At 45.7% G+C, this 14,503-nt stretch overlaps 1 protein-coding gene across 1 annotated transcript in view; it reads right to left on the reverse strand.

The window, feature by feature from the left end:
* RAB8B (RAB8B, member RAS oncogene family) overlaps nt 1-14,503 on the reverse strand; it is a 207,615-nt gene that overhangs the window by 132,568 nt on the left and 60,544 nt on the right. Inside the window, exon 3 of the mRNA XM_086959445.1 lies at nt 13,093-13,153. Coding sequence (XP_086815571.1) covers nt 13,093-13,153 — 61 coding nt within the window. The remainder of the gene's footprint in view (nt 1-13,092; nt 13,154-14,503) is intronic.

Raw genomic sequence — 14,503 nt, forward strand, 5'->3', positions numbered from 1 at the left:
GTCTGAAATGACTCAGAGTATTCTGAAGTGTAGAACTGTAGAAAATTGTCCCTTTCTACCTGAGACCAATTTTCCTTCCTAACCCCCTTGGACGCATGCATGCAAGAGCTCAAGAACAACCTGTCAAACGGCTCTCGGCCTGTGGGAGCACCAGGGGGTGCGTACATTCTGTGTCATGGTACGAGAAATAGTACTTTTTCGTTGCAATGTGTCAGCCTGATGAAATAAACGGACCGTGCTAAGCAATGCAAACCTTCCCTCACAACTACTAACCTATGACAATGTCATAGATAGCAAGTTCTCACTTCTAGGAGTTACTGAGGGCAACAACCAACATACCCATCATTTTGTCGCATTATAAGCAGTGTGGGTTTGATGCAAGGTCTGAACACATTATCTTAATAAGAGTTCCCGTGCTCCTCCTTTTGAGACGCCAGAGTAACAAAGATATGCTGGGGGGGGGGGGGAACAGGCGTAATACCAAAGTATGCACAAGATATTTCTCCTCAAGAAAGTACATTACCTCAAGTATCAAGATCAAAGAAATGAGAATAATTGCTACGGACACAACTTTACTTTTCACAGACCATGAGGACGAAACAGGCCCAACCCGCCCAGGACGCAGAGCTGTGAAAGTCTGCTCTTTTCTCCCGAATGGGTTGACCAAAGGGATACTTTCTTGTAAACAGCGGAAAAGACTTACACTTGGAGCCAAGCAGGAATAAAAGCAAGAAATTAAGACCAAATATTGTTAGTTAGACGTAGGAGCTGTTGAGCACCGGCGGTGGAGCTCTTAGTTTAGCTCGGATCCAGATCCCATGCAGGGCTCGACAAATCCACTCGCCCGCTCGCATTTGCGAGGGAGAATGGATGAGGACGAGCTATTTTTAGGTCCTACTCGCCCTTTCTGGCGAGTAGGAAGACAAACTAACTTTTGTCCTCTGTCTTTGAAAACAGAGCCAAAGTGACAAGATAACAATATTTAAAGGCATTTTTATTTCTCACACAGGGACTGAGCAATAAAGATGCCTTTAAATCTTGTTAACTTGTCACTTTTGCTCTGTTTTCAGAGACAGAGGTCAAGTAGGTTGCAGTTGGGTCGAGGGGATTTTCCAAGTTACTAGACCTGCAGGACTAGTACAATTTTTCAGATTTGTCGAGCCCTGCCATGTTGCAGGGCAAAATACCTTCTCCTTGAAAACACAGTTTGTTTGCCCGGTTCGGTGATTCCCCGAATAACGCATCAATCTCTATTTCCCTAAGCTATCGTTGGTACCACTGGCAGGATACATTTGCCCTATCCTTCAGCAATGCAATCCATCCCTACTAATCTGACTTTCCCTTTGGTGCACTGCTCCTCTTACGGGGGTGCAAATTGTACCTCAACACTCCAGGCACAGCGGGTTCAGAGAACAAGGGGGCAGGCTCAAGGGGACCAAGGAACAAAGGGTCGGACTCAGATTGGTAGATTGGGGCTCAACTGGACGTGACTCAATATCAGGTGGGCTAACAGGCTGGGGCTCCTGGGTGGCCTTAACTTCAGGTGGCACCGCCTGATTCAGTACTGCATGACTCTCCTCCTCCATAGGTGTCCACATGAGCCGGGCATCCGAAAAGGGCATGAACCGGGGCACCTGATCAGTCTCCCAATCCCATACGCGACCCCACCAGTCGTAGGGCAGCAGTAGGGGTACCCTCTTACAATGGGTACTGTGGGTAAATTCTCATGACCGTCTGCTTTCACCACTGCCCTGGGGGCTATAGGGGCCTGCAGGGGTCCCTTCCAGCATGGCTCCAAGCTGCTCTTCCGTTGAAAATTCTGGACCAATATCCAATCCCCTGGCTGTATCTAGTGACCCAGACCCTCTGGATTTTGCTGCAATGTGTCAGCGATCTTTTGGTGAATGAACGCACATTTTTAGTGAACTCATAAAATAGTCTATAAGCAAGGGGTATTCTATGTCGGTGAACCTGCGAGGTCGCAACATGCCCCAAACATTTGCCAGGCGTCCAAAAATGACCTCATACTTGGACAATCCTGTTCTAGAGTGAGCTGTGACTCTCGTAGACATAAGCGCTATGGGTAAAGCATCTGGCCACTGCCATCTTGTACTCTTTGATCTTGGCCATTTTAAGCTTGCGTACCATTGTACTTCTCGACCATGCCTGCTGACTAGGGGTGGTTCACCGCATTAAACTATTTTTTAATGTGCAAACCGTCGCAAACAGAGAGGCTGCCATTGTCACTCCAAATCAAACGGGGCACACCAAAACGCAGGAAGAACTCTTTCAAGAGTACCTACGCAGTCGCCATGGAGGTATTCTCTTTAGTAGGGTAGGCCTCAATCCATTTATTGAATGCACAGACAACCACCAACACATATTTCAAGTTATTGGCTCGTTCCATTTCGATGTAAGACATCTGGAGAACCTTGTAAGGGGAAGGAAGGAGGTTCAAAACTGCCAACAGGAGTGGAGGTACTCTTCCCAGGATTGTGCATCAGCCAGAGCATGCCGTACTTAACCAGGTGATGCAGAAAAGGGGGTGGTGATGAACAGAGTGTCTGAATTAAGCAGACCACTCTTACCCAGTCCAAAGATCAGGGCTTGATCCATCACCGTTATTTAGCTCACTGCACCATCCCAGCTCAGAACCAGACTACCAAGCCAATTCTTCACTGGAAAGGAGACAAGCTACCGGGGACCGGTTTCTGGCATTTCAGCCGAAGTCGGCCCGGCTTGCTTGAATCCTGATGGTGCAGTGAGCAAGGGACTCATGTCTGAGTATACCCTGCCACACCTATAGTGGCCAAAAACGATGCAGAAAAGGGGGTGGGGATGAACAGAGTGTCTGAATTAAGCAGACCACTCTTACCCAGTCCAAAGATCAGGGCTTGATCCATCACCGTTATTTAGCTCACTGCACCATCCCAGCTCAGATTAGTCTGTCCCTGGTCCAGTGCATCAGTGAGATAAAAAACGGTGATGGATCAAGCCCTCATCTTTGGACTCAGTAAGAGTGGTTTGCTTAATTCAGACACTGTTCATCACCACCCCCTTTTCTGAATCGTACTTAACCAGATGGGCTGCAACTTTGGGAATATAGTAGTTTCGCCATACGGGTCCAGCAGCCTGCAAATCCCCTTCGCACGAATGTGGGCTGGCCTGTGCGCCACGGTAACCAAAGGAAGGACATATGCATCTGGTACCATCCATCTCTGCTTTCTGGACTGGTCATTCCAGCACCCATCCTCATCCAGATTAGCCATGCTCTGCTGCCATATTGCCAACTCCTCAATTGTAGCCTCACTCTGAATCTCCTAGATATTTTCTTCAGTGTGTCCTCAAACATCACATTTTTAGGCACCGATCTAGCTGGACCTGCCACAAACATCCTCTTCATTTTAGGCTGTGCCGTCTCCTTTGCGATCTAATCTGCAATTGGGTTCCCCCTCACAACATCATCAGTTATTGCCTTGTGAGCACTGCACTTCACTATTGCAAATTTCTTAGCGAGTGCCAGGGCTGACAAAAGTCTGTGTATTGGTGGGCCGTTCTGTATGATCATCCCATGGGACGTTAGGAACACCCTCTCCACCCAGAATTGTGAGCCATGCCAAACATGTACTGGCTGTCAGTATATATATTGACAGCCAGTCTCACACTCAACTCACAGGCATGAAGAAGGGCCACCAACTCTGCAGCCTCTGCTGATTAATAGAGAACTTGTGATGTCTCAACTACAGTACCTAGGATGGTGATAGCATAGGCTGCTGTTGTTGGGCCACCTGGTGGCTATCAAGAGCAAGAGCCATCAACATATACCTCCCCTTGGGGATCAGATAGGGGAACATCAGTCTGGTCTACACATCCATCTATTCACTCTGAGGGAAGGAGTAGTAACGTGGCTGAGTTCAGGGGGGCACATCTTTTAATGGTGAGATGTGGTGCAAACAGGGTTAGCTCTAGCCAGTCAGACGTGCACTAGTAAGGTGCTGAGGCTCTGTTCTGTTCAAAAGTGTATCCACAGCATGCGGGACCATTACTGTGAGATCAGTATCAAGGACACGCCCTGTTGGATAGAAATGGTCACAGCCGTGACCGCTCTCAGACAGCTCAGGAGGGCTCTGGCGACGTTGTCAAGCAGAGCAGAGAAATACGCACACAGCCTTTGCTTACCTCCAAAGGACCGTGTTAAGACAGAGCGCACAGCCAGCCGTTTCGTGTACGTACAACACGAACAGCTTCTGATAGTCTGAAGTGCCAAGTACAGGTGCAGAGCAAAGAGCTATTTTTAGTTGGTCAAAAGTATGCTGACAGTCATGCGTCCAAGGCAGGGGTTCATGCACATCTTTAGTAGTGGGGCGCAGCAAGGGCTTCATTAGTAAAGCGAAGTTAGGGATCCAGTGGCAGCAATACGAAGTAATACCTATAAAGGTTCGCACATCCCGTTGCATCTTAGGAAATAGTTATGGCAGCAATGTGCTCAGGTGTTAGTGTTCTTCCCTCCTTCAACAGTAGGTGACCTACGTAGGTGACCTCCTGTCGACAATATTGAAATTTAGAAAGGGATACTTTATGTCCATGATGGGCCAAATATAACAATTTAACTGTTGCATCCTTGCAACCGTGTTCAGTATCAGAAGCTATTAAGAGGTCACCCACGTACTGCAATACGACATTACTGGAGGGTAGGACGAGGGAGTCCAATTGACTTTTTAAAGATTGGCTGTAGATACTAGGGCTTTCAGTATAGACCTGAGGATCCCGACAATCTAAAATGTCTGCCGACCAAGGAGAACCCAAACAGGTACCTGCTATCTGGATGTATGGGGATGCTAAAGAAAACATTCTTCAAATCAATGACAGAAAAGTATCTGGCTGAGGGAGGAATCATGGTCAGGAGAGCAGTGATGTCGGGGACAACAGGGTACTGAGGGACCACAATAACATTCACCTCACGCAGATCAATCACAAAGAAGTAGACATCAGGGTGATCACCTGGGGTACCCGATGGTGCCCTTTTTAGGATAGGAAGAATAGGGCTATTACACACATTCGCAGTCGTCTCTTCAACAACTCCAGATGCAATCAAATCCTGTATAATCTGCAATCGAGCCAGTTCTCCTGCCTTTGGTATCTTGTACTGGGGAAGACGAGACAAAATCGCATTGTCCTTAACTCTGATGGAGACCGGAGGTATCTGCAATAGCCCTACATCCGTGTCACTTTTAGCCCATAATGTCGTCAGCACCTCCTTAAACTCAGCGGGAAGACGCTCATCCTTTGACAAACATTGTTTGGAATGGACTACCTTGGGTCCTATGGTCATATAGACGCCATCAGGAGAGGACAAAATAGTTGCATGTAACTTCAAGTCCAAACCCAAAAAATTCTCCCCACAGTCAGACGTTAATAAGAAGGGCGAATCTACTTTAAAAGGACCAGTAATTGAGGCCAGTGGCTCAGAGATGGGGCTCACAACTGGTATGCTTGAGAAGCGTACCGAAACGTTATTTTGGCCAGACAGGGCTGCCCCGTGGACCAATGAATGAGAAAGAGCTATTCATTGCACCCGTGTCCATCAAGCATTTCTTCACTGAGCCCTGAAGATCAGCAGTAACATAGGGTCCCTGCTGATCCACAGGGATCTGAACGGATCGCTCACCCTACCTTTAGCTGTCCTAGCCGTGGATAAGTCCTGTCACTTCGCCCAAATCATAATCATCATGGTAATACTGTAGTCCCCTTGGATCATCAAAATAAATCTGCTCAGACCGACCTGGCTGTTCCTCACCTCCCCGGTCTCCGCCATAGCCACTAGCTCCCCGTCCCCTCGGAGCCTCAACCCTTTGCAACAGCGTCGGACTCTCCCTATGCTAATGCCCCTCCTCTTTACAATATGTGCACTGGTTCAGCCCCACGGGCGTAGTATGCCGGCTAGTGCGGGGCAGCTGCCAGGCCGGACCAATGCCCTTTCCTCTACCGTGGCCCCGGGACACCTGTTGAAGCAACACCTTGGTTTTCAGCTCCCTATTTTTCTTCTCTACCTTCTACTCGTTCTCTCTGTGTTCATAATACTGTGCCATACTTGTTACCAATGTGGAGGAAGCAATCCAAGTGCTCTCCGAACCCTGCAACCGAGTTGCGATCTCAGAAAGCAGGTTCGTAACAAATGTGTCAAACAATCGGATACCTCCCTCCATCGACAAGCCCTGTCCACTGAAATCCAAAACCACCTTTAAACTTAGTGAAGAAATCAGATTTACTTTCATCTATCTTCTGGTGACATTCTGTTAACTTATCCCAATCTACTCTTCTATGTGCGATCAACGAGCGCATATATGTGATAATTCGACCTGGGCCAGGCTTGCTCTCTTTGTCCCATGCCCTGATCTTGTCCCATGTGACACCCAACTCCACTACGTGGTACTGAGTGTGCACCTGCCGCCAAATATCAACCAGCAAGCCGAAAAACATCTCAATGTCGGCCAGCGTCATCACCGAAGACGCAGCCTCTGTCTACTCTGTAATAAGCAGTCAGATTTTTTCTAGGGTCGGGCAACTGAGTCTTAAGAGACAAAACCTCACTCCTTTTCAAGAAGTATAAACCCACTGTTCCTGGAAACGGGAATCTACTCGCTGCCTGATGACTTGGTCCTGTCAGTTTCGAAGCTCTGGTAGTTCGGGTGGTAGATGGGATGTACTTCCCTCATTGGGGCCTGTGACACTGCAGTCGGGCTCTTTTGGATCCACCTCCCTCGGTATCCAATCAACGTGGTAACATTACTAAAAACGTCATTAGGGGTCATGCCGGCACCATACACACTGTCCCGAATATCATAGATAATTTGGGTGGCAACACCATTAAAACACTGCTCCCACAGCCCAATCAGAGTAGCCGACATATGCTTTGGGGCATGCTGTTGTACAAAGTGCTCGTAATCTTTCAGTACACTCCACACATCCTCCACACTGTAAATTGGACTCTGGGCCTACTGGGAGGCTTAGTCAGCCACCATCTTCTTCTCTGCATCACCCACATCAGACAGAATCAACACTTGTCCACTTCTTTACTTAGCAGCCTCCCGATCCCCATCATCCAGTCCCTGAACCAGAGTCCCAGCGTACAGCAAAAGGCGAGGAAAGGGAGTGAGGGGAGGACATTGCAGAGGTTACAGGAGGAAGAGCCAGAGGCAACGGACACAACAGATCAGCCTAGAAGCGCTGCAATCTCGGCCGACGGAGCCTAAGAGGACACGAGGGGTGCTTCATCTAAGGCGGCAAAGTCAGGGGCTGGGGAACTAGAGGCGGCAGCATGAGAGGCGAAGGGCTGGGTAGGCGGGGCTTCTGTATATACCTCTGCGGGGTGTAAGGAGGTGGTGGCTGCACATCTAACAGATCCTCCACAAAGAGAACACCTTCTTCGTGTGTGACATAAGACTTATCACATTGCAATCTAAACTTCCGGTCAGCACACTCTATACCCTTTGCGTCTTCCCTCTCCGGGTCTCCTTCTAAGTCTTTGCGTAGCGTCCTTTTGCCATACCTGAAGATAGTCCAACATGGACTGTCTACTTTTTGCAAACAATTTATCCTGCAAGAAATTCAATTTCTACTCATCAAAAGTACCTGTCAAAGGCCACTAACTCAGCGTTGTCCCTCGTATATTTGTACCATAATTTACTAAACATAATAGGGCCATGCTTCACATATATGTCGAAGTTTGGGGTGCCTTTCGGAGGCGCAGGCTGCCTCTGTTCCAATTGAGCATCAGCATGGCAACAACGGCACGCCAAACAGCAGAGCTTGCTAAAACAGGGCATCTTATAGAATAAAGAGAAAAAGATTTGCTACTTGTACCCAGCAAATGACTTACCAATTCCTTCCCCCAGTTCCGTCCTTGGACCGCACTGAAAACTCAAAGACCAATACCCGGCCACAGACCGCACCAATTCTTCAAATCAGACTCAGCATTACAAGTGCCAAACACTAGTTCAACCCCAGACGTTTTCAAGAAAAAGACAAATTACCAAGTCGCCTGGCAGAGGGTCCACAGACACCCTGTATCTCCAAAGGGGTCCGCAGACCTATCAAGTTCACAGACAACCAAAGAAATAGTCTCCAGACCATAATGCAAAAATATTCAGGACGGTGCCATATTTACCAAGAATCGAGACAAACTCATCTGGTGCACACAGGTCGAATAAAGTTATTCTCTCCTGCCACCTCTTCGGACCATGAGGCGCAGGGTCAGACTGATTTGCATATGGCAATGTTTGAACTGGGGTGGCAGAGTTAGCTATAGAATGATGATGGATTAAACCCAGATCAGTTGACTGGGGGTGAGTGCTTGCAATGTTCAACACTCCGTCCATCATCCCCTTTGGTTTTGCTTTTACTCTTCGAACCAATCAGCCAATTTCAAGGGTTTCACCTTTCAGGACCCCAGCCGGGATCACCATTAGACGAGGCGCCGCCCGATTAGACAGGCGGGCAGCTGCGATAACTAAGCTCGGTCATGTCAGGATCCCAAATACGCCAGTCCGACCTGACGCGGCCCCGTCCACCACACCCGATTGAGTCCCTGTTCAGGCGCAAAATGAAGGAAGTGACCTAATTAGGGTCACCCGGGTCACTCACGACCACCTCTCCGCCTTCCCAATAAATGAAGAGTCGGTCAGACAGTAGAGAATACAAACCAACTCGTTTATTAGTAATACGCTGCAGCGGAGCCCAGTCTGACCAGTCTCCTCAGATTACTGCCGTGGGACTGCCCCTCGTCCACACGGTAACACAAAATATACATTTCCAACACCTCTAGAGTCCCGCTTAAACTGGAATTTTCCAGCTCAGGCCATGAAAAACAAAGAAGGTAAACAAGTATGAGCCATGACACAGGGCTGGGTACATGCTATCTCGATCCAAAGGCCGCTCAGCTGGTGCCTACTATTCTAAGATGTGTAGAGTTACTCTATATTAGAAGGCCATATAAAAAGCAGGAAGGAAAAACTGTATTCATGTCTGTACACTTCTCTATTTATGTCTGAACATTTTTCTACAAGAAAAAATATTCTCAAGCTCCTCCCCTTGAAAGACAATGCTGTCATCACCAACAGTCTAGCCTCCAGTCGAGCCGAGAATGCCCCCCTTTTGGAGACCATCACCCCTTTGACCCTGAAGTCTTTTCTGCCTATTTTTGCCTCGGTGAAAAGTGGATTGCCGGTTGACCCCTCACCCCTTTACGTGTTGAAAATGGCTGCCTCAATAGTTGCTCCCCCTATCTTGAGGATAATAATGCCTCCTTCGCCTCGGGCTTGGCCTTTTCGCCCAATCCCCCCCCCCCCCCCCCCCCCGAGTGGAAGAGAGCCATGGTCAAAGCCCTCATAAAGAAACCTCATTTGGACCCTAATGACCTAGGCAATTACCGGCCTACCGAACTCCTTCCTGGAGTAAGCAAGATGGCAGAAAATCTCACGACCTACTCCATCCATCTCAAACACCTCAAACAGGTTTCCGTCAACGCCAAGGAACCGAAACCGCATTCTTAGTAGTAGTGGAGGAATCAAGAAAAATCCTTGACTCAGGAGGCTCGGCTGCGATCATTCTCCTTGACCTGAGCGCGGCCTTAGACACGGTGAACCATCAAATTCTGGCCAACCGTCTCAGGGACAAAGTAGTGTTGGGCCAAGCTCTCTCCTGGCTTCAATCTTTTTTGGAAGGTAGGTGCTTTCAGGTGTTCGAAGAGGACATATTCTCAGATCCCCTACCCTTGCAGTGTGGAGTCCCTCCGGGTTCTTTCCTGAGCCAGACTTTTATCCACTGACCTTCTTTCATGTCTGGAGGAAGTGATTAAATGGATGAGCCTCTCCCATCTTGAGCTCAATGGCGACAAAACCGAGCTGATGTTGCTCGGCAACCACCTAAGCTCTAGCCTCAAGTACCTCTGGCCAGTTTGCACGGGCTCAGCCCCGGTCTCAAAGCGTGAAATAAAAAGCTTAGGCATATGGCTCGACCAAGACCTCTCCTTTAAAACTCAAGCTTGGACGATAGCGTCAGGCTACGGCCTGCTTAAAATGCTTCGCAAAGTCCTGCCCCTACTCCCCCCTTCAGCTAAAAAGCTACTGACACAGGCTCTGATCCCAACTACAATAGACTAAGACAACGCCCTCTATCTGGGACCCCCACCGCGGTGGTTGCTAGGCTCCAGATTGCTCAGAACGCGGAGGCACGATTGCTCACTGGCACCAGCCATAGCTGCTCGGCAAAGCCCGCTCTGAGCTCCCTGCACTGGCTTCCAGTGCAGTAAAGAACTTACTTTAAGGCTCTGTGCGTAGTCCACAATTCTCTGGGAGGTAAAAGTGCCCAGAATCAAGAGAACTAGAAGTGGGAGCAGGCTTTTTTCACACAATACCAAAGGCTTTGGAACGTTCTCCCACTTCCACCCCGTAGGGAACCCTCCCATTCCATCTTACGGAAACAGTTAAAAACCTGGCTCTTCCCATATTTCTGGATTCTCCCTCTGGTTTCATTTGTTCAGCGCTGGGATGCTTCTGAGTAGCCATGCCCTTTATAAAAAACAAATTTAATTTCATTCATTCATAAGTTGTCTTTAATACAGTGCCAACATCGTACCTTTCAGCTACAGAGAAGTATTTAGGTAAATAAGCTTGGATGAGCTAATGTTCTAACTAATGTACCCCTTAAGCTACACCAGGGACCAGACAGGTTCAGCATTCAAGGGAACAGCTTAGAAATTCCAGATTGCCAAGTCTACCTGGAACAGTAGCAATTTTAGCTCAATTACTTGCTGAATGCTTAAGTGAACAATAAGATTTCAGGCATTTCTGGAGAGAAAAAAACGTGCTACTGCACGAGTTACCAACCACTGCTTGGAAGCAAAATCTTCAAGCTCATCATTATATACTATTTTTCTAATCATCTCGTCTCTGTTTAGTTGCTGGATTACTGTGAGATACAGATGGTTCCTATTAATGTAGGTTCATTCAGCCCTATCGATCATAACATTTTTTTAATTAGATCTATCACAATTAAGCCCATAAATGACAACTAATTTTCACATGGGTTTGTTCACCACGGAAGTGGCGTTCCATCTTCATCTGTTGCCCTTGTGAATATATGTCACCCTAACAGAGTGGGAGTCGCCCCCCTCAAATGCGAGACAGACCAATTTACACCCATTGTTTTCAAACTATTTGTACTACTGGAACTGCTCCAAGACAAACTTCATGAATCTAGGCCAATGTAGCCTAGTCTCACTCTTCCTAGGAATCCCACTGCCACTAGAATTATTTTAATCAGTGCACCTACCACAGCTTAATTTGATTTTACTTATGATTGACCATAAACCTGTGCACGCAGAACCCCAAACATTTGGTGAGAATTAGCCTCTTTTCTTTGAATATATATTTAAAAAAATGAATTAGACTACTACTGTTTCGAGGATATTGTCCTCATCCTTTTCACCACACGCTGAGAAATACCATACAACACATACTGAATTAAGCGGAGGAACTTTATTACAGGCTTATACCCTTGTAGTGCACAACATATGGCATATTTATATAGTCGATATTTCTTCTTTTAGCTCTAGACACCATGCCTTTCAGTCCCTTGGAGGTTTGTTTGCATTTTGTACTTTTCTCTGATCTAAAATTTGCCTCTCGAAGATCAATGTAATTCCGTCTTATTTAGTTTTAATGACTCCTTTCATTTTAACCGAAGTTCCTATTTTGCATGCCACACCAAAAATCTCCTTTCCTCTCTACAGCATTATTCACACCCCACCCCCATCTTCTGCCACAGATCACTCAGATAAGGTAATAACGAACAGGCAGAGATCATGCCTGTGGTTGCCATCATGGATTATAAAATCGTACTGGAGGAGTTCTTACCAAAAAAAAAAAAAAAACACTAATGCGACTACTACGTTTTTTAACCAATATACAGAACTGATAAAGGACTGTTTGGTATGAGACTTCTGAAGAAAAAGTGATCCCACTTCAATCCGGTCAATATAATTACTCCGGCACCTTTCCGTCCCATAAAAGGTTTGGTCCAAGGCCACACTGAGGTCCAGCATGGGCCTGAGTGTTTTGAAGGCTGAACCATGGGTAGACCGCCACTTCCTTCCCCTGTGCTCTAGCAATGTTGGACTATTTGAAGCAGGTCACGGTGGTCATAATATTAAATCTCTACTTGTTTTAATTGTAATCATTTCATAGTGATTATTTTATAGCTATTTATGTAATTGTCAGTCTGGAGGAAGGTGGTGGGGGAGGTCAAATTAAGAAAATAAATTCCTGCTTAAACTTTTAAGGGTCTACCAGTAGGAAAGAAACTAGGTCAGGAAGATCTCAAAGTAATATGACCTCAACCTACTACTTCGTGTAAGCGTTTAAATTCAGCAAGTCTTTGATTATTTATTGTAACCAGAATAAAAGACTTTGGATTAGTAATCCTCTTTTTTGCAACTGCCCAGTCTACTAGGGCATCAGCGCATTCTAAACTTTGTTTTTCGCTAGATATCTTCTAATCGGCCACATAGTGGCATTATATTAACTTTATTCATTCATCCAGGTTTTGAATGTTCAGCACAGTCTTTCAGTTCGTCTAGTAGACCATACCTGTAAAACAATGGAATGCTCGATAGGATTTTCCTTTTACGCAAATGAATAGTGTGAATGATCTATACACTGGAAGGATGGATATTGGTGCACAACAGCAATTCTACAGAGTGATTTGCCTAAATCCATTCCAAAAACAATACTTGTTGCTTTTGGTTATATCTGGCCAAAACCTGCACTAGAAAAGTTAGATTTTGTCTAAGTTGTGTGAAAAAGTTATTATGTCACAAATTTGGGAGAAAAAAATATAACTCATCAGAAACTTCTTTGCAGGAGATCAACCAAAAAATACACCCAAGTTTATCCCTTTAGTACATACCATTGCACATTTAATAGACTAATTTGAACAGAACGGAGCACACACACACATTCGATCGGTGTTACAACCGCAATATCCTTTACCCTATATCCTTGCTGGACAAATGAAAAAGACTAACACACTTACCATTGCGCCTCTGTAATATGCTGTTGTGATAGTTCGAAATCTTTCCTGCCCTGCTGTGTCCCTAGAGACAGAATAACAATGAGGAAACTCTAAAGTGCACAGAAGATAAATATGTATTAGTCTTTGCTACAGAATGACGTCCTTAAAGAAACCTATTTACAAGTGATTTGATATGTTCAAGTACAAAAGTGGGTTCACTTTAGCATTTTTTTTTAAAGCAAAAGCAGGCTAATTGCATCTTTATATACGAACACATTTGCATTTACAAAATCTTTTACGAGTCAAACTGTGAAACTCATACACAGATATAATCTAGAGCAATATAAAATAAAATGGTCAGATTTTTTTTCGCCACTGCATTTGTGTACCGAAAATAGACCTGCATCAAGTCTTATCCTAATCTCTACCTGTTGCACCCCTTTAATGCAAACCTTTTTTCCCTTATACCATTATATCCCTGCCAATTCACAGTGGCAACCCCATACGTAATAATGTTTAACCCTTCTCCACACCTACCTACACCCACCATCCCTTACAACTACCACAGCCAACCCCAAACAAAGCATTCAAAGCCATTTCCCACCCTTGCTCCAACCAGAACAAAAACCCTTATTCCAACAACGCCCATGTCATACTCTTTTACTCCAACCTTCACCCTAATGCAACCCCTTCAGCCATCCATAATGGTTACCCTAATCGCAACTCCAGTAAAATCTGCTAAAATCTGCTATCATAGCAACACGCGCAGACATACAGTGTCCAGAGCAAAGGGTCTCTTGAACTTGGCTTTGTCTGATTAGCACAGGCTGAACTAGTGTACAATGAAATCGGGCCCATAGCACATCACAATCAAACAAACTCGTTTACTGGTTGATTTGAACACTCAAATTTACAAAAATCAAGCGAGACATACTCATTCCTACAATGCAGATTACTACCCATAAATGCAATATAAAGCTTTCCATATATCTTCTCTGGATATCAAACTACGACTTCATGATACATGTTTGTAGAATATCAAGCAGCCATTCTAAAAACAAATGATTACGCCTGGGAATGTTCTAAAGAGAATATCTGATGACCAATAATAGAGCTTGGTATACAAACAAGATAAACAGATAAATTCAATAACCAAAACTGCCCACTGACTGGTTGGTGAGAATGAAACTCCAGTAACCAAGCTACTTCTCACTTTCAAGAGATCTGGTCAAAACAACAACTCAAAAGAAGTTACCAACATAATCACAAATGCTTTGTGTCCCGTCCGATTTCACAAATCTTACATTAGTGCAGAGTGCACCAGGCACCATCACTCAGGGAATACAAGAAATATGTTAATATCACAAATGGACAATAATGTACCATATTAATTACAGTCCCATAATTTTAAGTGATCAGACGGAGCAGGCTT

Source organism: Lissotriton vulgaris, chromosome 2_2, assembly GCF_964263255.1.
Source record: "Lissotriton vulgaris chromosome 2_2, aLisVul1.2, whole genome shotgun sequence".
In the NCBI taxonomy this organism is placed as follows: Eukaryota; Metazoa; Chordata; class Amphibia; order Caudata; family Salamandridae; genus Lissotriton; species Lissotriton vulgaris.